This window comes from Ambystoma mexicanum, chromosome 3q (genome assembly GCF_040938575.1).
Source record: "Ambystoma mexicanum isolate Mex_15411 chromosome 3q, UKY_AmexF1_1, whole genome shotgun sequence".
NCBI lineage: Eukaryota > Metazoa > Chordata > Amphibia > Caudata > Ambystomatidae > Ambystoma > Ambystoma mexicanum.
In genome coordinates, this window is record NC_090926.1 from 533585917 (window position 1) to 533610612 (window position 24696).

At 50.4% G+C, this 24696-nt stretch overlaps 1 protein-coding gene across 1 annotated transcript in view; it reads left to right on the forward strand.

The window, feature by feature from the left end:
• The window catches only part of RARS1 (arginyl-tRNA synthetase 1), a 390240-nt gene that overhangs the window by 83566 nt on the left and 281978 nt on the right, over positions 1-24696 (forward strand). Inside the window, exons 5-8 of the mRNA XM_069654297.1 lie at positions 14402-14502; positions 14784-14905; positions 21590-21710; positions 22695-22824. Coding sequence (XP_069510398.1) covers positions 14402-14502; positions 14784-14905; positions 21590-21710; positions 22695-22824 — 474 coding nt within the window. The remainder of the gene's footprint in view (positions 1-14401; positions 14503-14783; positions 14906-21589; positions 21711-22694; positions 22825-24696) is intronic.

Genomic DNA, 24696 nt, shown 5'->3' on the forward strand with positions numbered 1-24696 from the left:
GTCACAATTCTCAAGCAAAATGTCAGATCCCGTTCAGATTCCACTCTTGGTCTCCCAGGATCTGCTGTGGTGGGCCAACGCCGGGAACCTGATGAAGGGGGGAGTCGTTTTGACAACCGTGGCCAGAGGTGACAGTAGTGACGGACGCTTCTCATGCCGTCAACCTGTTAGAGCTGAGGGCCATCGGGCTGGCCCTGAAGGCTTTTCTGCTGTCTGTGTGGGGGAAGTGTGTCCTGATCATGACGGACAATACAGTGGCCATGCATTACCTCAACAAAAAAGGGGGTGAAGGGGGTGAAGGGGTAGGGGGGTAGGGTCACTCCAGTTGTGCAGAGAGGCGATGCTGCTGTGGTTCTGGGCAATCCAGCAAGGAATATCACTCTTGGCAGTTCATCTGGCCGGAGAGGAGAATGCAGCGGCAGACGCTCTGAGCAGGCAGAGCACGGTCTCTCACGAGTGGGACCAGTGCCAACCGGAAGTGCAAGAGATTCTGCTGAAGGGAATTTCCTCCGAGAGGACCTTTAGGAGACACCTTCGTAGTGGATTGGTCATTCTCACTTCTGTACGCGTTTCCTCCAGTCCCCGTCATTCCTCAAATGTTAAGGAGGTTGCGGAGGTTCGGATCCCACATGATCCTCATTGCTCCGGATCGGGCCAGGAGAGCGTGGTACCCGGACCTTCTAGAAATGTCCATCTGCCCTCCATGCCGTCTTCCCTACCTAGAGGATCTGCTCTCGCAAGACTGAGTCAGGTTCTCCATCCAGAGGTCAAGACTCTCAACCTTCACTCTTGTTATCTGAAAGGTTGAGGTATAAGGATTGGGACCTCCCGAATGACGTGATGGAGGTGTTGCTTTTGGAAAGGCAGCTGGCAACCATATTCCTGTACCATTGGCGTAAGTTTTGCGACTGGTGCAGAGGAAAAAATGTTGATCCTTTTCATTGTTCCATTCCTGTGGTTCTATTTTTTTTTTCTTGCTTTCTTTGACCCACAGTGGCCTTCAAGTAGGTATCATTTAAAGGTTACCTGACGGGGCTGTCTATCTTCAAGCGCTCGTCTGAAGAATGTTCTTATTTTAAGATTCCTTTTGATTTCCCAATTTCGTAAAGGGCTCACTAATGTGTTCCCGCCGTCCCCGTTTCGGGTGCCGGTTTGGGATCTGATTTTGGTCTTGAAATACCTGATGGGTGCTCCATTTGAACCTTTGCACTCTTGTCCTTTGAGACTTGTCTTTCAAGACGGTGTTTTTGGTTGTGGTGATTTCCGCTCGCAGAGTAAGTGAATTGCAGGCACTTTCATCTAAGCCGCCCTTTACTGTGTTCCACAAGGATAGGGTTGTACTGAGGGTACGTCCTTCCTTTCTACCTAAGGTAGTGTCCGAGTTTCATTTAAGACAGAAAGTGCTACTTCATGTTTTCTATCCTCCTCCTCATCCTGGTAAGTAAGAGGAGCGACTCCATAGGTTGTTCCCTAGGAGAGCTCTGAGCTTTTTTATTTCTAGGATGTCCAGAGTGGACGATCAACTCGTTGTGGGGTATGCTGGACACAGATTGGGCCATGCTGTTACCAAACAGACCTTGACCAGGTGGATTATCCTCACCATTACTGAATGTTAGCGATTGGTGGGCAAGGACCCTCCGGAAGGGTTGCAAGCTCATTCCACTAGGGGCGTGGCTACTTCCACAGCCCTGCAGCGGGGACTTCCTATTAGGAGTATTTGTGACGCATCCACATGGGCTTCTATCCACACCTTTGTTAAACATTACTCCCTGGATGCTCTCCATGGTCAAGATATGGCCTTTGGTAAGGCGGTTCTTTATTTTGCCATCTGATTGGGTATTCTACATTTTTTTCCCTCCTCTGTTTTCTGATACTGCTTTGGGAGTCTGTCCAAGATGTGGAATACGTTGGAGGACACAATCCATTCGAAGAACAAGTTACTTACCAACTGGTAACGTTCTTTCGATTGGATGTTCCTCCAACGTATTCCACATCGCCCTCCCAGCCTGCCCCTCTGGAGAATTTCCTATGCTATTGCAGCTTATGTTTCCGCAAGGCTACGTGCAGTCAAGTAGGCATTGGATATGTGCATGTCGCACGTTATGGAGGTAAAAACATAAACTGAGGCTACAGGCGCTGTGGGTCCTATTTATAACATCCGGTGACGTCGCCCTCGACGGAGGCCTTCGAGGGACATCGATCCAATGCCATCGACACAAGACGCCCTCTGCTGAAAAAGTTTCCGAAGTACATAGCTGTGGACATTACATGTCAAAGATGTGGAATACGTTGGAGAAACATCCAATCGAAAGAACGTTTCTAATTGGTAAGTAACTTGTTCTTTGGGATTACTGTTACAATTAGTTGCTGCTTTTTAAAGATTGTTTAATTATCCTTTTGTATATGTATTTACATAAATATACTATAACATGTTTACTTGGATACCTGTATTTACTGATTTCATTGTACAGCTCTACAACTCACATTACCCCTCTTAAGATGAGCCTGGCTGCTCAGTCACACTACCAACTTGTGTGGTACAGACCTATATTAAAAGGTGTGTTACCTAATAACAAAGATACATTCTTACCTTACCTAATCGCCCACAAATGTCTTTCTAAAAAGCTCCGATCTACCTCGACGTCCTTCAGAAAAAAGAATCCACCAGAACTCTAAGATCTAACGACAATTTACTTTTAGTGACTCCCTGGTATAAAAACACCAAGGCGTGGGATAGCAGCTTCCAGTTCTTAGCAGCTAATCACTGGAACTCCCTCCCTATCATCATAAAAAAAGAGACCTTGCACCCCGGCTTTAAAAAAAAAACGGCTAAAAACCTGATTCTCCAGCATGGGGTCTGGCATGGATTCACATGCTCATGAATATTCCCCGTCAGGCCGGGAATCCTCGGTATAGAAAAAAATCAGTATCAGTTTCGTTTATGATCTGTCTTTCTTAGTAGTAACCAATCACTGGTCTCTGGGTCATACTGCCCCCAGCCAATGACTGCCCTCTCCCTAAGCCCCGCCTCCGGCAGCCATCATCAGATTTTTACTGCATGTTCAAGCTTTGGGAGTCCTTGTGCTGTAGCTCTCGAGCTTTTGCTGCGTTTTCGCGCTTTTTCAGGAGATTTTTCTCATTTTTCGGTTAAATAGAGCCTCAAGCTCCACCGTTTCTACATCCGATCAACGGGGATCAGTTTCGGAGTTTTCTGCGCCCCTCAAGGGTGAAGATTTCGTCGAGTTGCGCTTTTCGAGGATTCCAGAAGTTCCGAGGCCTACCCCGGACATGGCCCAGGAGAAATGAAGCTCGACGCCCGGGAAGCTGTTCAGGACCTGCCCTGGATGCCAGCTTCAGAATGTTTTCAAAGAGGAGGAGCATTCGTTATGCCTCTACTGTCTCCATGAGGACAAGACGCACAAGGAGAAGGATTGTGCGTTTTGTGGGAACATGTCGGAGCGGACCATGAAGGATCGCCACCTCCGTCTCGCCAACTGGCTGGAAGGGAAGAGCCCGTCAGGCGAGAAGAAGAAAAATAAGTCTGAGCGGTCTTCTAAGTCCTGTGAGGGTGCCCCGGCGACGGGGGCCCAACAAAAGGCTAAGCACCGCGAGTCCGCGGGCACCGTGAGCACCGAACGGTCGGGCTCCTTGGCTGCCAGGCAGGGCGCATCCTCCCGGCGCCATCAACCACGAGCCAACGCTCTGGCTCGGATAAGAGGAAGTCCGAGAACCCGGCAAAGCTTCTGGAGAGGCCCAGGTCGATCTCGAAGATTCCGGCAGAGGGGGAGCGAGGCACTGACCCCCCCCCCCCCCAAGGTGAAGGTCCCAGGCGTCCAGAAGGTGACGATGGCCTTAATTCACCCTGCTAAGACCTCGATTGAGGATGTCGCCGCAGTCCTGGCTCAGCCTGTGGAGGCTACACCAGTGGAGGCGCCTTCAGGATCCAGAGTCTCCCTGCCACCGCGGAGGGAGTCGTCTTTCAGGCCCATTGAGAAGACCCCCACGAAGGCCGCGTTGGAAAAGGTGGGGGAGGGGCTGGTGGCCATCGTGGATACGGACACGACCTCTGAAGAAGAGCTCATCGAAGTCGTGGAATGGACCCAGCCCATCGGGAGGGATCCCGATGAGGCTCCTCAAGAGCCCTCACACCCGTCGTTTCCGGCGCCGCAGGACACCTCGGCGGCCATTTTGTCAGCAATTCAGTCCTTATGCTCGGAGATAAGGACAAGGTTGCCCCTTCCCCCGACGGAGGTACCCGGCGGGGGAACCGGAGCGTCCACCGCATAAGAGGAGGAGGACGCATCCTACTCCACCTCTCCCACTTCTGCGGCCTGCTCTGCCTTCCCCCCCCCCGGTCTACTACCCACGGGGATGACACAGGCACGGACACGGCTACGACAGGTACAGATGACGACGGCGGGACGTGTCCCTCGTCGCCCGCTGCTTGGGCGTCCCCGCCCGACGAGATTGGATCCTTTCACGCCATGATTTCCAGGGCATCCGAGCTTTTTCAGCTCTGTCCAGAAGAAAAGAAGAAAGAAGGGTTCCTTTACCAACGGCGCAAGGCTAAAAGGAAGACGGTCCTCGCCGTACCGCTTCTTGATGACATCTGGGATGAGGGCTCGCCCTCCTCCAGAACCCTGCCACGGCGCCGGCAAAGAGGTATCAGTACGAGAAGAAGTACCGGGTCCCCGACATTGCCCCCTTGTGCCTTCGGGCACAACCTACCCCGGACTCGGTCGTCTCGGCGGCGGCAAAGAAGAAAGCTGGGGGGGCCCCGACATCAACTTCCCCGCCGGACGGCGAGGGCAGGAAGTTGGACACGATGGGTCGACGGATCATCTCATCCGCAGCGACGACTATCAAGGCGGCCAACGACCTGGCTATCGTAGCCTGCTACGACAGGGAGTTGTGGTTCAAAATGGCCCCTCTGCTAGACTTCCTTCCGGACGCCAAAAGGGCTGAGGCCCTTGAAATCCTACAGGAGGGGAAGATTGCTTCGGACCACGCAATCACGGTGGCACCGGACATCGCTGACACCGGTTTCTGTCAGTTGGGCAACAGCGTTTGCTTGAGACGACGAGGATGGCTCAAGGCCACGGATTTCCGCCAGGACGTACAAACCAAGGTTTTGGACATGCCCTTCGACTGGAACAACCTGTTTGGGAAGGCGGTTGATGAGTCCCTTCAGGCCATCAAGACGGACACAGAGACGGCCCGGGCACTGGGAGTGCTCCAACGACGACGGCCGTCCTTTCAGAGCTCCGGAGGCAGACAAGGTGTCTCCAAGGGATCCGGCAGTGGCTCCTCCACTTACCGCCAAGCGGCAAGATCTTCATCGCAGGAAGCCTACAGGGGATGCGGCAAGTCAGGTGGTGCCCATCGCCGTCGACAAGGAGGCAAGGCGGCCTCCAAACAAGATTGAACCGACCGTGGGGTCGGGCCCCCGCCGAAGCACCCCGGTGGGAGGCCGGCTGGCGAGGTTCGTCAGCGTGTGGGAGTCCATCTCCACCGACCGTTTGGTGTTGGACGCCCTGGCCCAAGGGCACGCCCTCGAGTTTCAGAAGAAGTGCCCTTGCGTTCTACCTGTGGCCAGGAAGGAAAATCGCGTCCCTCAACTCCTGTTGGAAGTAAGGGCGATGCTCAGGAAGGGTGCCATCGAGCTCGTCCCAAAGAGGCTTCGGGGCTCCGGAGTTTACTCAAGGTACTTCCTCGTAATAAAGAAGACAGGAGGATGGGGCCCCATCCTGGACCTACGACGACTGAACAGGTACATCAAGGCACAGAAGTTCCGTATGGTCACCCTCCAGCATGTGCTGGGACAGCTGGAGGAGGGCGATTTCCTTTCGTCATTGGACTTGGAGGATGCGTACTTCCCCATTCTAAAAAGACACCGAAAGTTCCTCAGGTTCGTGGTCCAAGGGTGGCACTACCAGTTCAAGGCCCTCCCGTTCGGATTGAAGTCGGCACCCAGGGTGTTCACCAAGTGCCTCGCACCGGTGGCGGCGCGGCTGCGCCTACAGGGGATCCACGTCTACCCCTATCTGGACGACTGGCTCATCCGGGCAAGGACAAGGGAGCTCGCCGTGGAGCACACTGCGAAGACCGTCCACCTGCTCACGGACCTGGGATTCTCCAACTTTCCAAAATCCCACCTGGTTCCGTCGCAAGCCCTGTTTCTGGGAGCCAAGCTCGACACAGTGGCGCGGCTGGCCTCGCCATCGGAGGAAAGGACAAGGACCATTCTGGGCAAGGTGCAGCGTCTGCTGGCCACGGACATGGCCAGGGTACGATCTATCAAGTCCCTCCTTGGGATGATGTCCTCCTGCATTTATCTGGTGCGCCTTTGCAGGCTTCGGATGAGACCCTTACAGGAGTTCCTCGAAGCCCGCTGGATCCAGTCGTCGGGCAGCTTCGAGGACAGGATCCCTCTCAACGAGACGTTGCGTCAGGTGATACGGTGGTGGGGTACCCGCGCCCATCTGTCGGCGGGCACAGACTTTCAGACCCCAGCTCACCAGGTGATGGTGACGACGGACGCCTCCCTGGAAGGTTGGGGAGCACACTCTGGAGATCTTCACGCGAGAGGCCTTTGGCTCCCGGAGGAGAAGTCTCCCCACATCAACATCTTGGAGCTCCGCGCGGTGTTCTGGGCCCTCAGGTCCTTTCTTCCGTCCCTCAAGGGCAAGGTGGTGAGGATCTTCACCGACAACAGCACCACGATGTTCTACATCCGGAAGCAGGGCGGAACCAGGTCCCCGGCCCTATCCAAGGAAGCCCAGGATCTGTGGCATTGGGCCATCGCCCAAGGGATGTTTCTGGTGCCTCTTCATCTGGCAGGAATAAAAAACACGATCGCCGACTCACTCAGCAGGGAGCTGCGCTCGTGCCACGAGTGGGAAATACGCCAGGATCAAGTGGATCGACTCTTCCGACGATGGGGCAAACCCCAAATCGATCTCTTCTCGACGGCGACAAATTCCAAGTGCCGGAGGTTCTCCAGCAGGTTCCCCCAGCCGAGGAGCATGGGCAATGCTTTCTCGTTCCCCTGGGACGGCCTATTTCTTTATGCGTTCCCTCCGCTGCCGTTGCTGCTCCGGCTCATCAACCAGCTCAAGAGGTCCCCGTGCAGGATGATCCTCGTCGCACCGGCGTGGCTGAGGCAGATCTGGTTCCCGGACCTTCTGGACTTGTCAACGTCCCCACCAGTCAAGCTGCCGATGGACGCAGACCTTCTCTCCAGAGAAGGAGGCGCCATTCTTCACCACGACCCGGAGTCACTGAACTTGCAGGCCTGGCTCCTGCAGCACTAGAGTTTGGAGGGTACGACATCCCGGCCGACTGCAGAGAGATTCTTGCAAAGGCCAGGGCGTCCTCGGCTCTCGTGATACGGACATAAATGGAAGAGGTTCTCTGTCTGGTGCCGTGCACAGAAGATTAACCCTCTGCGGATTACGGCCCCTCAAGTACTGCCGTACCTACTGTCGCTGGCCAAAGCTGGACTGGCTCAAGCCTCCATCAAAATATATCTGGCTGCAATCTCCCGATATACCAGGGCGACGGGACGGGCGTCCTTGTGGTCTCATCGCCTGGTGAAAGAATTCATGAAGGGACTATTCCGATCATTACCGCCGGTGAAGGCTCCTGCCCCGGTGTGGGAGCTTAATGTGGTCCTGACCAAGCTCATGGGGGGGCCCCATTCGAGCCTATGCATTCGGCGCCTTTGAAGTTCCTGTCATGGAAGACAGCTTTCCTCGTGGCCATCACCTCCGCACAACGAGTGGGAGAGATCCAGGCCCTATCTTGCAAGCCTCCATACTTGACTTTTCATGACACGAGGGTGGTGCTGAGGACACACCCATCCTTTATGCCCAAGGTGCTGTCGGACTTCCACCTCAACGAGCCCTTGGTGTCGCCAGTTTTCTTCCCGTCGCCTTCGTCGCCGGCTGAGAGGACTTTGCACTCGCTGGATGTAGCTAGAGCGCTGAAGTTCTACGTGGACCGCACAAAGAGTTTTCGGAAGACGTCACAGCTGTTTGTGAACTTTGGGACTGTGAATCAAGGGAAGGCTCTCTCGAAGACTTCCATTTCCAGATGGCTCTCCGGCTGCATCATGCACTGTCACCGGTTGGCAAACCGACAGCTGCCCGGCCGTCCGAGAGCCCATTCGACCAGAGCGTTCGCTGCTACCATGGCGTTCCTGTCTGGTGTGCCCCTGCTGGACATCTGCAGGGCTGTGACGTGGAGGTCGACGCACACCTTCACAAGATTCTACTGCGTCGATCGGGACTCCAGGGAGGAGTCCAGGGCCGGCCAAGCAGTGCTGCGCAACCTGTTCGCCTAAGGTGAGCCTGGTGTGGAGGTAAGAGTTGCTTAATGTTGAGCCTGTTGCCACCTCCCGTGGTTGTGCATGTGTACTGCTATGTATTCTCTTGTTCATGAGCATGTGAATCCATGCCAGACCCCATGCTGGAGAAGGAACTGTTCTGGCATGGATTCACATGCGAACCCTCCCGCCTACCCCTCTGCGGCTCTTCACTTGGTCATACTGCCACTTAACGTGCTACCAAATCTGAGGATGGCTGCCGGAGGCGGGGCTTAGGGAAAGGGCAGTCATTGGCTGGGGGCAGTATGACCCAGAGACCAGTGATTGGTTACTACTAAGAAAGACCGATCAGAAACGAAACTGATACTGATTTTTTTCTATACCGAGGATTCCCGGCCCGACGACGGGGAATATTCATGAGCATGTGAATCCATGCCAGACCCATGCTGGAGAACAACAGTTACAAGTAAGTAACTTGTTCCTTATTCAACCAATATTGGAACAAAGCACACTGGATTCAAATGTAAATAATGTTTTTGAGTGAATTGTATATTATTCTGCTTGCTGTAATAATGTTATGCACATCTGTACAATTGTATGACTAATATTTAAGCTGTCTGTAAGCATGCCGTGATACCCCAGGGTCTGGGCATGTAACACATGAAAATAAATACAGAATAAGCACTGTTATTTATTTATGTGGCCTCACATTGGCCAAATATGTTATGTTTGTCAGCAGTTACAATGAATGGGTTAATAATAGGAAATTAGTGCAGGGATTTTGGGGGCGGGGTGTTGCTGGGGGATTGGAATCCTTGATTTCTTTCTGATTGTATGTTGCCAATTGTAGGCAGATGGTTGAGAAAAACGTCAGACGGTTTTGTGACATCTCATTCCTTAACAGGTTTCTGACTGCCAACCCACAAAGTGTAGTTTGTCGGCAGTGTTAAAGGGATTTAATATAACATTTGTGCATTCACAGATTAACCCCTAAACTGCCAAACTGCCATGGGTCATCTCGCCCCCTCCACCCCCCAGTGCCAAGACCTTTTTTTGTGATTTCGGTATGTCGCCATTCAATCCCTTGTAACTTTTTTGTTATATGAGATGTCTTGGCCAAATTTTCCCCCTTTTTGTCCCACATATAACCAAAAAGGAGACCATTTTTTTTTCTTCAGAAAAGGGCAATAAAATGACATACAAAGAAGCTCGTGGTTTTTTTCCTTTTAAGTGCCAGGAACCAATAGTTTGCTGTGCTGAATTCACCTTTTTCCTGGCTTTCAAGAACAGGTTGCATGGAAAACAGAAAAACATATGTTACCAGCCGTTTTGTGAGAGGTAGGCGATGTTGGCCTTTTTTTCCCAATAGGACATGCGTGGACGGAATGGAAGAGAAGGGTAGGAAAGCTGAATGGGAAGATGGAAAGGCATACATTTCTAAAAAGTAGACAAAATTCCAAGTTTAGGAAGGGGTGATTTGCGCAGGTCAGGCAACAACTATGTAGGGAAAAATTCCATAGTTTGGGGGAAAAATCGGGAAAAAAAGGTATGTGGTGGACATGGTTGGCCCGGTAAGGCAATGGCTTCTGTGAATTTTGAGAAAAACAATGCTGCGCTACATTACCCCGACTCTTCCAGTTTCACAAAACAAGCAATACCACAAGCCAAAAACTGAGCCATGGTACACAGTTTTATGCTTAAGGCCTAAACAGACGTAGTTAGCATGTGTAAAAAATAAGGCAAGCAAATGTGGTGAGGAAGGGCAAGCATACATTTTTTTGAAAGAGCACAGGAAGACCTTTTGAAGGGTAGGTGACTTGTGCAGTTTACAGAAGTGTATAGTGCTTAAAGCAGCGACTAAATGTAGGTCCCATTTGGGAAATTAAAGGGTTGTCTGACAAAGGGCAGCAGCAAATGGGTCGAAATTTTATGAAAAACCACGCAAACACAACAAATGCTGTACCTTACCGCATTTCCAGAGGTGTCCCTCATGTGTGGGTGCACCTACCTGGGCGCAAAGGGAAAAGGCTAAACCACTGGTAACCCCAAGTCTTTCGGCAGAGCAAATTCTGAGCAATTTTGCTCTTGTGGACAACCTACAGATTTGGGCCTGGGGTGTCGCAGCCACCAAGGAAAACGGGGAACCATGCATTTCCAAAAAGAAGACACCCGTAGGAATCCACAGAAGTCTGACTTATGTGAATTTCCCCAGAATTTATTACCCACAAAGGCCCACTTGGGAGACTGGTGCCCAAGCCAGGGACATTACCCCCGACTTTCCTGGAGCTCTGGCCAGCCTGCGTTACAGCTTTTCTCTCTGGGAAAGGACAGGGACCCTGCTGGGGCTCCCTGGAACTGTTGTTGGGCTTGCGGACGGTCAATCCACATGGGAGACATCCGGGGACATAAACCCCCCCCCCCCGCTTGACCCCCGACTATCCTGAGATCTGGCGGGCCTGCGGTACAGCTTCTCCCTGCGGGAAAAGAGGGACCCTGCCTGGGCTCGCTGGAACTACCGCTTTGTTTGGGGACGGTACACCCACATGGGAGACAGCCACCCAAGGCCAATGACATTACCCCCGACAAATCCTAGAACTCTGGCTTGGCTGCATTACAGAATTTCCCATGTGGGTTGACTGTCCCCAAGCCCAGCAGCAGTTCCAGGGAGCCCCGGCAGTGTCCCCTTCCCTTCCCCGAAGGTAATTCTGTAACGCAGCTCAGCCAGCGCTTCAGGATGGTCGAGGGTGATGTCCCTGGCCTTGGGCGTCTTGTCTCCCATGTGGTTTGACTGTCCCCAAGCCCTGCAGCGGGTCCAGGGAGCCCCAGCAGGGACCCAACCTTTCCCGGAGGGAGAAGCTGTAACGCAGGCCAGGCAGAGCTCCAGCAAAGTCGGGGGTAATGTCCCTGGCCTTGGGCGGCTCTTTCCCATAAGGGTCGACCATCCCCAAGTCCAGCAGCAGTTCTGGGGAGCCCATTCCTCCCCGGATGTGATATCTGTAACGCAGCACAGCCAGAGGTGCAGCCTCGGCTTGAGGACTGTCAACCCACATGGGAGACAGCCGCTCCTAGGGAAACAGCAATGTTATGCTGGCATGGGGGGGCCATTTGTGGCCTGATCCTGCAATTGTGTCCCAGCCCACCAAAATACCTCCCCAGACAGCCCACTCCCACCCACACCACCAACAATCCACCCCACTGACAATGGGCCCCAACCATAGATTAATAAAAAACAGTACTCGCATAATGTTGCAGCTGCTTGCGTAGAAAAAGCTGTAAAGGAAACAAAAACCATTTGTTACCTATGGTCACTGCAGCAAAAACAAATCCTAACTACTACTACTCCGATAACGGCCTCCCTTTCAAGCCATCCCTGGTGGTCTACTGACCCTCACCCCAGTAAAAATACATGAGCCCCCCATCCATTTGGGGTGGGGGGAGAGGGACCCCCCTTTCATTACGTAAATGACTGGTGGTTTAGTGTGGCCCCCAAACCCTCCTGGCCCCCAAAACCTCACTGTACCTGTACATTTTATTTTTTGTTTTGCCCCTTCGCCATGGGGCAGATAGGCACATTAGTGTGCCTATCTGCACCCAGGGTGGGCAAAATGTACTGCCCCATGCTTGGGGTGGCCCGTTTCAAGTTTTCTACTGGCCCTCATCTTCTGCCCCCTTCCCCCACCTCAAATGGTTGGGTGGGCATCTCATGTAGCCCACCCTGGGTTCACATAGGGGCAGAAATCTGGCCCCAGGGAGGGATGCATGAGATGCCCCCCCTCCATTTTGGGTGGAGGGGTAGAGGGTCACCCCCTTTTTCATTACATAAATGGTGGTCTAGTAGGCATTGCGCGGCTTGAGCGCTCTGTTCCCAACCCGCACCCAGCACTGCTTAAAAAAAGATGTTGTTGGAAAGGGGAGAGTCTCCCCTTTCTAACGACACCTCCCTGGATCTGAACGGCACAATAGTGCCTCAGATCGAGGGAGAAAACGAAGGAAACGTAACATGTTTTCACTGTGGCAGCCAAAATGGCTGCTGCAGTGAAATTTACTTTGTTTCACGTCAGCACACATTACGCGTGCTGATGTGAAACTGAAGGCAATCCAACCCCCGGCCCGTGTGGAGGAACCTCTTCACAAAGCCTGCGTGTTGGATTACACTTGTGTGATTCCCTGCTTAGCAGAGATCGCACAAAAGAACATGCCAAAAAACGGACGAGCTATCTCATCCTTGGCACTTAAGAGGTTAAAGTAGTAAACATCCACATGAAAATGCCCACCACCAATGGGCACACAGGGAGATATGATTTAATTAATAATTTACAAATATGCAAAGAAAAATCTAGGACAGAATTGGTATTTTATTTGGATAAAGATCTCTGTGGGTCAACTTAGATGCTCCACCCAGCTCCTCAGTACAGCCCTCCGCATATATTCACGCACTGCATGCACCCATTAAAAATATGCTGATTTATAGATTACGGTGAACAGAAAATGCTGTACCTCTGGTCAAATGAAAGGGCAAAATGTAAACTGCATGTGGAATGGTACAGATGTCTCCTGCCATGAGTGTGGGGGTGGCAATCGGTTAAGAGCATAGGCACCTGTCTCCTGTTGCTGGTGTGAGCACTAAGAGCTCAGGAATGCAGCCTTCATAAAACATGTTGCAAGAGAAAGCAGAATGGCAAGCCATTTCCATTTCATGGGGAAAGCGACAGAGAAAATGTTAGGCCACATGTTAAAATGGGAAGAGTCACCCCAGGCTGTGAGAAGAAAAGGGGTGAGCATTGAGTAGTGGAAATGAATGCACGTGCGCTGGGGACATTTCGGTGTAAGCATAGAAGGAATGATAGGGTGAATAACACAAAAATATCATGGGTATCACTGAGGAAAATGATTATACAAAAACATGATGGTAAAGGAAAGCAATGAAGAAACATTTTATGAAAACATGTCTGGCAAAAGGGGGAAATGTGAGGGCTAAATAACAGATTGGATGGGGGCAATGAATGTGAAAAAAGGCAGAAGGTATGATCTAGGCAGGTGCCCTTGGGGTAGCTGCTGTTGTGTGTGCACAGACAACTGAGGCTTGGGTGGGAGTAGGCTTGCTCTATGAGATTGGTCCTTAGATGGATTGTCAGCGTTAAAGCAAATCGGTTTTCCCAACCTCTGTGGGGATATAGCTCTGCCATGAGCTTTTAGTAGTTGGGCATCAATGGGTATAAAGAGCTGTATAAGACCCCAATTTTGCAGATGAACTTTCATCAGAAAGACTGGCCTTATTTTGTCAACTATTTGCACATTGGCACTCGGTCTCACTTTCACAGAATATAAACTATTGTGCAATGCTGAACTCATACATACAAAAATCTAGGGCAGAACTGGTACTTTTCTAGATAAAGATGTCTGGGCCAATGTAGATGCTGCGCTCAGCTCCACAGTCCAACCAACAGGATATATTCACGCACTGCATACAACCATTACAAATAAACAGATAATGGAGGATAGTGAACAGAAAATGCCTTACCTCAGTATTTCGCTGACCAAGCCGAAATGGGTTCTGTAGAAGTATCTAATTAGATATGATTGTTGGAAACGTAGTTCCTTTGTATGTATCTTTCATCCTTTATCTACCAGTAGAGGCTTTTATTTAGTACCCATAAGAACACAAATATTAAGTAAAATAATACAAATAAAATGTCTTCAGCTTGAAAGCTGCTAATGGCAATTCGGCCTGGAAAGTTGCCTTTACACCAGTTACCCCCACCCCACCGCTCCCTGCCCGCCTCAACCACTCGTCTCCACCAGTAATTCTACTAATATAAAGTAAATTGAAAGGTTTTGTTGTTAATGTTGCAATGCTTGCCGTTGTTTGCCCTCATCACTCTTTGTTAAATAAGTATGAAATTCAGACTTTGTAGCATACATACAGAAATCTTGAAAGTGTAGTGATGAAAATGAATGTCATAGTTACCATTTAAGCAGGAAGTTTAGTTGTTTAATGATTTAGGCCTTCTTTTCACATATTGAGCCACTGTGCAAAATGATTTGACCATAACCACCTCTTTTTCTTGATTGAAGGGTTCATCAATGTCCATTTGAGGAAAGAGTTTGTGTCCAAACAGCTAAAGAGTCTGCTGTTGAATGGAGTTCAACCACCAGCGGTTGGAGACAAAAAAAAGGTATTTGAATTACATAAGTGCCTTCCTGGGTTGGGAGAAAATCTCAGGTTGTTTTCTTGGATTTCGTCTGCTGGTGGATGTTTTATTTTTTAATTGGATGTTGCATTCTCTTAGAAAAATTGTATGATAATTCAAAATATATCTTGTGATGGTTAACAATTGGGCCTAAATTGCTCGCTGTAAGCATAATCCTATAATAATTGAAATATATTGTGTTAGAACTAAAATACTGGGCTAAAGGCCGACTTTGTCATTCTACAATTCCCCACCCTTTATTTCAGGTGATTGTGGACTTCTCCTCACCGAATATTGCCAAAGAAATGCACGTGGGTCACCTGCGGTCGACTATCATTGGTGACAGTATATGCCGCTTGTTTGAGTTTGTCGGTCATGATGTTCTACGGTAAGAAACATTTGGAAAATGAATTCTGTTCTCCAGCATGTGGTCTGGCATGGATTCACATGCTCATGAATATTCCCCGTCGTCAGGCCGGGAATCCTCGGTACAGAAAAAATCAGTTTTGTTTCTGATCTGTCTTTCTCAGTAGTAACCAATCACTGGTCTCTGGGTCATACTGACCCCAGCCAATGACTGCCCTCTCCCTAAGCCCCACCTCTGGCAGCCATCCTCAGATTTTTACCGCACGCTCAAGTGTTGGGAGTCCTTGTGTTTAGCTCTTGAGCTTTTGCTGCGTTTTCGTGCTTTTTTCATAGAGAATTTCTCATTTTTCGGTCAAATAGAGCCTCAATCTCCACCGTCTCTACATCTGATCAATGGGGATCCGTGTCGAATTTTTCTACGCCCCTCAAGGGTGAAGATTTTGTCGAGTTACACTTCTTGGAGGAGTCCAGGAGTTTCTGCGGCCTACCCGAACATGGCCCAGGAGAAAGGAAGCTCGACGCCCGGAAAGCTGTTCAGGGTTTGCCCTGGATGCCAGCTGCAGAATGTGTTAAAGGAGGACGAGCACTCGAAATGTCTCTACTGCCTTCATGAGGACAAAACGTACGTGGAGAAGGACTGTGCGTTTTGCAGGAACATGTCGGAACGGACCATCAGGGACCGACACCTTCGTCTCTCCAACTGGCTGGAAAGAAAGAGCCCGTCGGGTGAGAAGAAGAAATCCGAGCGGTCTTCTAAGTCCTGTGAGGGTGCCCCAGCGACGGGGGCCCAACAGAAGGCAAAGCACTGCGAGTCCGCGGGCACCGGGAGCGCCGCCGTTCAGGCTCCTCGGCTGCCAGGCAGGGCGCATCCTCCCCAGCGCCATCAACCACGAGCCAACGCTCTGGCTCAGGGAACAGGAAGGCCGAGAACCCGGCGAAGCTTCTGGAGAGGCCCCGGTCGAGCTCGAAGGATGCGGCCGAGGGGGAGCGAGGCGGTGACCCCCCCCCCCCAAGGTGAAGGCCAAAGGCCCACAGAAGATGGTAAAGGCCTTGATTCACCCGGCCAAGGCCTCTATCAAGGAAGTCACGGCGGCCCTGGCGCAGCCTGTGGAGGCTACACCAGTGGAGGCGACCTCGGGGGCCCAGAGTCTCCCTGCCTCCGCGGAGGGAAGCCTCTTTCTGACCCATCGAAAAGACCCCCCATGAAGACCCCGGCAGAAAAAGCGGGGGGTGGGGGAGGAGGAGGCCATTGTGGACACGGACACAGCATCCGAGGAGGAGCTGGTAGAAGTCTTAGAGGGCCTCGTCGAGGGCGTTGAAGAGGCCCATTCCCACGGGAAGGATCCCGACGAAGAGGACGACAAGAGCGACGGCGGAACCGGCGAGGGTCCTAGTCACCCGTCTCTTCCGGAGCCGCAGGACAACTCAGAGGCCATTTTGTTGGCAATACAATCCTCATGTTCGGAGATGAGGACGAGATTGCCCTCACCACCGACTGAGGAACCGGAACCAGGCTCGACGGAGGAGCCAGAGTCAGGCCCGGCGGGAAGCCCCCCAAACAAGAGACGACGGATCCATCCAGCCCCGCCTTTTCAGCCCTCACGGCCTACTCAACCTTTGCCCATGTCCCCCGTCCCTGGGGATGACACGGGAACGGACATGGCCATGACGGGTACCGACGGCGGGGATGATGGGACGGAGCTCCCATCGCCCCCAGCCCGGGCATCCCTGCCCGACGAGATCGGATCTTTCCATGCAGTGATCACCAGGGCATCTGAGCTTTTTCAGCTCTGCCCCGAAGAGAAGAAGGAAGGTTTCCTTTACCAACGGCACGAGGCCAAGAGGAAAACAGTCCTCGCCGTGCCTCTGCTGGATGACATCTGGGACAAGGGTCTCACCCTTCTCAAGAACCCGTCTACGACGCCTGCCAAGAGGGATCGGTACGAGAAGAAATACCGGGTCCTCGACGCGGCCCCTTTGTGCCTTAGGGCGCAACCGACCCCTGACTCGGTCGTCTCGGCGGCGTCCAAGAAGAAAGCGGGGGTGAGGGGGCATCGGCCTCAACGTCAACTTCCCCGCCGGACGGGGAAGGAAAGAAGCTGGACGCAATGGGGCGACGAGTTATCTCGTCGGCGACAACAACGATTAAGGCGGCCAACGCCCTCGCGATCGTGGCCCGCTATGACAGGGAGTTATGGTACAAGATCGCCCCATGTTGGACTTCCTACCGGGCGACAATAGGGCCGAGGCCCTGGAGATCTTGAAAGAAGGCGAAGTGGCGTCGGACCACGCCATAACGGTGGCAACGGACATTGCCGACACCGGTTTCCGCCAGCTAGGCAACAGCGTTTGCCTTAGTCGACGAGGGTGGCTCAAGGCGACGGATTTCCGCCAGGATGTACAAGCCAAGGTTTTGGACATGCCGTTCGATGGGAACAATCTGTTTGGGCAAACAGTGGATGAGTCCCTCCAAGCCATCAAGGCGGACACGGAGACAGCTAAGGCCCTAGGCGTTCTCCGGCAACGAAGGCAGTCCTTTCGGAGCACTGGAGGCAAGAAGGGTGCCTCCAAGGGATTTGGCGGTGGCTCCTCTACGTAATGCCAAGTGGCCCGCTCCTCGTCGCAGGAAGCCTATAGCGGACGAGGCAAGTCGGGTGGACCCCGCCATCATCGCCAGGGAGGGCAAGGCGTCCTCCAAGAAAGATTGAACCAGCTATGGTGTCGGGCCCCACCGAAGTACCCCGGTGGGAGGCCGGCTGGCGAAGTTAGTCAGCGTGTGGGAGTCCATCTCCACTGACCATTGGATGCTGGATGCCCTGGCCCAGGGGCACGCCCTCGAATTTCTAAAAAAGTGCCCCCGCATTCCACCCGTGGTCAGGGAGGAAAATCAAGTCCCTCAACTGCTATTGGAGGTAAGAGCGATGCTCAAAAAAGGTGCCCTCAAGCTCGTCCCGAAGAGGCTCCGGGGCTCTTGAGTATACTCAAGGTACTTCCTTGTGAAAAAGAAGACAGGAGGATGGCGACCCATCCTGGACCTGCGACGACTGAACAAGTACATCAAGGCACAGAAGTTCTGGGTGGTCACCCTCCAGCACGTGCTCGGACAGCTGGAGGGGGCGATTTCCTGTCGTCGTTGGATTTGAAGGATGCATACTTTCACATCCCCATTTTAAAAGGACACCGAAAGTTCCTCGGGTTCGTGGTCCAAGGGTGGCACTACCAGTTCAAGGCCCTCCCGTTCGGACTAAAGTCGGTGCCCAAGGTATTCACCAAGTGCCTAGCACTGGTGGCAGCGCGGCTGCGCCTGCAGGGGATCCACGTCTACCCATACCTGGACGATTGGCTCAAGGACAAGGACAAGGGAGCTCGCCGTGGAACACACAGCGAAGACCGTCCAGCTACTCGCGGACCTGGGGTTCTCCATCAACTTCCCCAAGTCCCACCTGGTCCCCTCGCAAGTCGCACTGTTTCTGGGAGCCAAGCTCGACACAGCGCGTCTTGCCTCACCGTCGGAGGAAAGGACAAAGGCCATCCTAGGTAAGGTGCAGTGTCTGCTGGCCACGGACATGGCCAAGGTAAGGTCCATCAAGTCCCTCCTCGGGATGATGTCCTCTTACATATCTCGTGCGCCTGTGCAGGCTTCGGATGCGCCCTCTACAGGAGTTCCTTGACGCCCACTCGATACAAGCAATGGGCAGCTTCGAAGACACGATCCCTCTCAACGAGATCTTCCGTCGAGCGATCCGGTGGTGGGGCATCCGTGCTCATCTGGCGGCAGGAACAGATTTTCAGACCCCCGCCCACCAGGTGACGTTGACGACAGATGCCTCCCTGGAAGGGTGGGGAGCGCACACCAGAGATCTTCACGCGAGAGGCCTTTGGCTCCCGGAGGAGAAGCCGCTCCACATCAACATCCTGGAGCTCCGGGCAGTGTTGGCCCTCAGGTCCTTTCTCCCGTCCCTCAAGGGCAAGGTAGTGAGGATCTTCACTGACAACGCCAGCACAATGTTTTACATCCCGAAGCAGGGCGGAACCAGGTCCCAAGCCCTATCCAAGGAAGCCCAGGATCTGTGGCTTTGGGCCGTTGCTCAAGGGATGTTTCTGGTGCCGTTTCATCTGGCAGGGATAAAAACCATCGCCGACTCACTCGGCAGAGATCTGCGCTCGTGCCACGAGTGGGAACTACTATAACAAGGGGGTTGTCCTACCCTCTATAAATCTCGGAGGTGTACAGGGAAAATTCAGTGTACACTGGTTATTTGGACGAGTGGGAACTACGCCAGGACCAAGTGGACCGACTCTTTCAGCGATGGGGCAAAGAGCTGGACTATCACGCTTCAATCAAGATTCATCTGGCAGCGATTTCCCGATACACCAGGACTACAGGGCGGTCATCACTGTGGTCTCATCGCCTGGTTAAGGAATTTATGAAAGGACTGTTTCGATCATTCCCGCTGGTGAAGGCACCAGCCCCGGCGTGGGAGCTCAACGTGGTGCTAACCAGGCTCATGGGTCCGCCATTCGAGCCGTTGCATTCTGCCCTGTTGAAGTTTCTGTCGTGGAAAACAGCGTTCCTGGTGGCCATCACCTCCGCACGACACGTGGGAGAGATCCAGGCGCTATCCTGCAAGCCTCCATTCCTGACCTTTCACGATACGGGGGGAGTGCTGAGGACGCGGGGGGAGTGCTGAGGACGCACCCCTCCTTCATGCCCAAGGTGCCGTTGGACTTCCATCTCAACGAGCCCTTGGTGTTACCAGTCTTTTTCCCGTCGCCTTCATCGCCAGCCGAGAGGACTTTGCACTCGCAGGATGTAGCTAGAGCGCTGAAGTTCTACGTGGACCGAACAGAGTTTTCGGAGTACATCACACCTGTTTGTGAACTTTGGACCTGTGAACCAAGGGAAGGCTCTCTCGAAGGCTTCCATTTCCAGATGGCTCTCCGGCTGCATCAATAAACACAAGGGTGTGCCTGAACATACAAAGTCAAAAAATATCATTTGTGGAGCTAACAGTATTATTCTCCTGGTAGCCTAAACAATAGATTAAATCAAATTCAATATTTTAATTTACTGGTCTCTCACCAGTCAAAGTAACCTTTATGAGAAACAAAGGGGTAAAAGTACATTGGCATAAAAAAATTATAAACTTGCTTTAATTGTTAGTTTGTAACTAGAAAATGTGTCAATTTAATAAGTACATACAACATGAAAAACATACAAAAACAATGCAATTTACAAAGAGAAAAAAAAAAACAGGACTATTTAGTCCATACAATCAATGCGAGCAGAATTTATGCAAAGGTTCACAGAAGTAGGGGTACAACCCCACTAGGAAATACACATGGGAACCGACAAAAAATGATTTGGTGTTAGCAAAACAGTGAATACATTTTAAATCATAAGAGTTTTCCGAGATGGCTAATAAAACTTAAATTATCCCTAGCTGACCCTTACTTGTCTAAAGGCTCAGATTAAACAATTTTGTGAAAATGGCACAGTACATGCGCCAACCAGAGCCTGATTATGGCTACAACAAAAAAAATATATATCACACAGAATATTGTTTGCTAAGCCTAATTTTGGCTAACCATGTAAACAATGTCGCACAGTGCTGTGTGTTAAGCCAGATTTTGGCTGAATTGTTTTCGACATATACAATGTCACCCAAACAGTCATTTATCTGCTGTGTTGTCACAGGCTGAAAGGCGGCTGCATCATGCACTGTCATCGGTTGGCAAACCGACCGTTGCCCAGCCGTCCGAGAGCCCATTCGACCAGAGCTATCGCTGCTACCACGGCGTTCTTGTCTGGTGTGCCCCTGCTGGACATCTGCAGGGCTGCCACGTGGAGGTCGACGCACACCTTCACGAGATTCTACTGCGTCGACGGGGATTCCAGGGAGGAGTCCATGGTCGGCCAAGCAGTGCTGCGCAACCTGTTCGCTTAAGGTGAGCCTGGTGAGGGGGTAATAAATGCTTAATTTTGAGTTTTGATGTAATGCTTAATGTTAAGCCTTTGCCACCTCCCGTGGTTATGCATGTGTGTACTGCTATGTATTCTTATATTCATGAGCCTGTGAATCCATGCCAGACCCCATGCTGGAGAAGGAACAAGTTACTTACCTGTAACTGTTGTTCTCCAGCATGGGCCTGGCATGGATTCACATGCAAACGCTCCCTCCTACCCCTCTGCGGCTCTTCACTTGGTCATACTGCCACTTTACGTGCTACCAAATCTGAGGATGGCTGCCAGAGGCGGGGCTTAGGGAGAGGGCAGTCATTGGCTGGGGGCAGTATGACCCAGAGACCAGTGATTGGTTACTACTGAGAAAGACAGAACAGAAACGAAACTGATACTGATTTTTTTCTTTACCGAGGATTCCCGGCCTGATGACGGGGAATATTCATGAGCATGTGAATCCATGCCAGACCCATGCTGGAGAACAACAGTCACAGGTAAGTAACTTGTTCCTTCCGTGAACTTGTTTTGTTAACCAATATCCTATTTTATGCAACATTGAATTTGCTAAAAAAAGGTGCCCAAATTTTCTTTACAATCGGATTGTGAACATTTTTAAAAGATTAATGATGTACTCATTTTTATTTCATTGTTTTAAATGTTAACAATTTTAGTTTGCCAGCTGATTGTTTACATTTGTTGCTTTGACATACCTTATAACTCTGCTCTGTCTTGAAATGTCAATAGGTTAAACCACGTTGGCGATTGGGGTACGCAATTTGGTATGCTGATTGCTCACCTTCAGGATAAATTTCCTGATTATGTGACCGTTTCTCCTCCCATTAGGGATCTCCAGTCTTTTTACAAGGTATGTGTCCTCAACCTACTACATTTATCTGCTCCTTTGTATTGGAATTACCCACAGTTAAAACAACATGTACAGTGTTAGCTAGCCTGCTTTCACATACTTTTACATTTATTGCAGTCAGATTTGTTTTTGTTTACTTGGGCGTTGTATTTCACCTGGGTGTTGTCATTGTGATTCGCAATTTTGCTCGCAGGCATGTTTAAACTTGATGGTCTCTCTCACATGTAACCTTTTAGGAAAGATGGTTCAACAAAATCTGGCAATGGAAGGTGGTGAATACATGTTGCAAAACTGGGTCTCTTACAGCAACCTGTATGTTAAGTGGAATCAATTGAAGCAGAGTAGGCAATACTGGGATGAGTGGTGTATAGTTATTTCAAGGTAGCACATGAATTGCTGTTTAACTGAGGGATGCTTGAGAGGTAGCTCCCTGAATGAACGAAGAATGTTAATTTCTCAGATTTGCGAGGGAATTGCATTCTATTGCTAAGAGTAAATGCGTTTTTCTTTCTAAAGAACCTCTAGTAGTTTAACACATCTTTAGGGATTTCCAGCCTTGAACTTCGTGTTTGTCCTGGACAGACAGGCAGTATAGATGGGAATAGTTTGATAACTTGAGAGGAAGAGACATAAACATTGAAAAAGACGGGGAAGTGGACGAGTAATTGTGTTATCCAACAGGTTGGGGGTGGGGTGGCACCTTAGATTGGCATGAGCCCTAGAATACTGATTTTTTATCCAGAACCTTTTATTGAGGCTGTCACTTGCCCTGGCAAGTCAATTCAGTCTTTCAGTGATTACAAAAGCAATAGAAATACAAAGGAGGCCCTATCATTCCATGGGATACACCTCAGTATCTGTAGATGTGAAGTCAGGATAATGTTTCTTGATCCAATGCAGATAGTTTACAAAATCTGCTCTACTTACTCTGCTTTTGAAAGCATCTGCAAAGAAATGTATGTCTTCTTTTCTTTCACTCTTCAGGAATCTAAAACCAGGTTTGACAGTGAAGAAGAGTTTAAGAAGCGGGCTTACCAGTGTGTGGTGCATTTGCAGAGCAAAAACCCAGACATCATTAAAGCCTGGAACTTGATCTGTGATGTGTCACGAAAAGGTGCCTTTTCTTTTCATGTATTGGCTGTTGACTTCAGTGTCTCATTATAAACATTTTCATTACAAGCAGACCTTTAAATGCCATATCTGTTTTTTTTGTTATCGTCTGAGTTAATATGAAGCCCTGTTGATTGACTAAAAGATGTTAACAATTTCACCATTTATTGCCAGATTTTTGCCTGGGACATGGCCTGTTCATGGTCTGGTTAATGAATTAACTGCTGGGTAATCTGAATCATTTGTTAGTTTCTCAACAAATGCATTCCGCCACAACCAAAATCACCTTCACCGTCTAAACATCCTGGCACAGTGTGAAAGTGCAATCCACGATAACACATAATTAGGGTTCGAAATTGAGATACGATGAGAAGGAGCTAAAAACAGCTCCTGGGTGTCGGGCATCACCCAGTAGGCAGGAGCTACCACTGGGGAACCAGGAGCCAGTACCCAGCACACCTCAAATCTAACTTCCACATAAGATGCACACTTTAACTTTTTGTCCTTGATGTGTGATTCATCATGTTTAAAAATTTACTAGATGTGTCCTAATTCTTCTTTATTAACATTCTCATATACTTTAATGTAATGTCACTGTAAAATAGTAGGCTGTAGTCGGATGTAGGTTTAGCAATTTTAAGATTTATTGCGGTGATAACTTAAATAACAGCTCTCCTTGTGCACATCAAACAGTATTAGTTTTCACGAGGTTTGGTTTCCGTGAAAAGGGTTAATGAAGTCCAGAGTTCAAAAGAAGCTCCACTTGGCTTCTCGCATCTTTAAAAGGGAAAATAAAGTCAACTTAATTCTTTTTCTCCACGGACCTTAGCCTTCAGTCTGACTCACCCTCTGTTCACTGGGTTAAGAAAACAAAAAAAGACAAAAATCCACACGGAAGGCACAGTCCTTGATTAATGGTTGACGGCTGGCGCTTCTCCTCAGTGAGTCCGCCTCTGATAGGGATCTCCCCTGTGCCTCTCAGTGAGCCTTCTAGTACGCCCAGTCGCAATCACCTTTCCATTCCTCTCTGGTCTCCGGCTCGACTTGCAGCTGTAATCAAACACCTGGTGAGCTCTCTGTTGCTGCATTTAAGCCCCTCTCTGCTCCTCCCCTCCCTTCAGTCTCCAGCCAGTTTTCCCTCCCATTCCCCACACCTGCAGGGCGTTTTCTCTCCTCATTCCACCTAGTTTCATGCACTGTTTGACCCCACCCTGTATGTCTCTGGGGCCACCCATCTACATGCGGGCTGACTGCATTGTACCAGTGCCAGTCTCTGGTACACCTCTTTCCATGCTGTATGATTGGGTTGTACCTATGCCGTTTTCCCTTTTTAATTCTGTCTCTGCCCCCTCCTTGGTTTTCGTTTCTCATGGTGGTTTCTGGAACATGTAGTTTTCTTTTGATTTGCTGTGTTAACCTTTTGTTGACTGGGTCTCATTACTAGAATAGGGTCCTCCCTTGGTTCTGTTGCCTCTTTGACCACCTCACAGTCACATTTGTGTGTTTTGTAATGCACCAATTGGCCTAGGGAGCCAAAAGTACATTCTGGTAGCTGTTTTCAAGCTAATCGGGCTCTCCTAGGCTCGAAGATCGCTCCCCTCAATTTCAAACCCTGCACAATCTCTCTGTAGCACACTAAATTGTTCTTGCACAATCGGGGAGGAATGTGTGATTATTTTGTACCTTCACTTTGAATGAAGAGAATGTTTTTTTATTTTAAAACAATGTATTCCACTAGTAATACAGCACATGTATAATGTAATGTATAATCTAAACACTTGGATTCATTGTCCATAAAAATGATCTGTCAGTCAATCTCTCTATTTGGCGACTGTTTTATTGTCTGACGATTATTTGCTAATGTACTGGTACATCC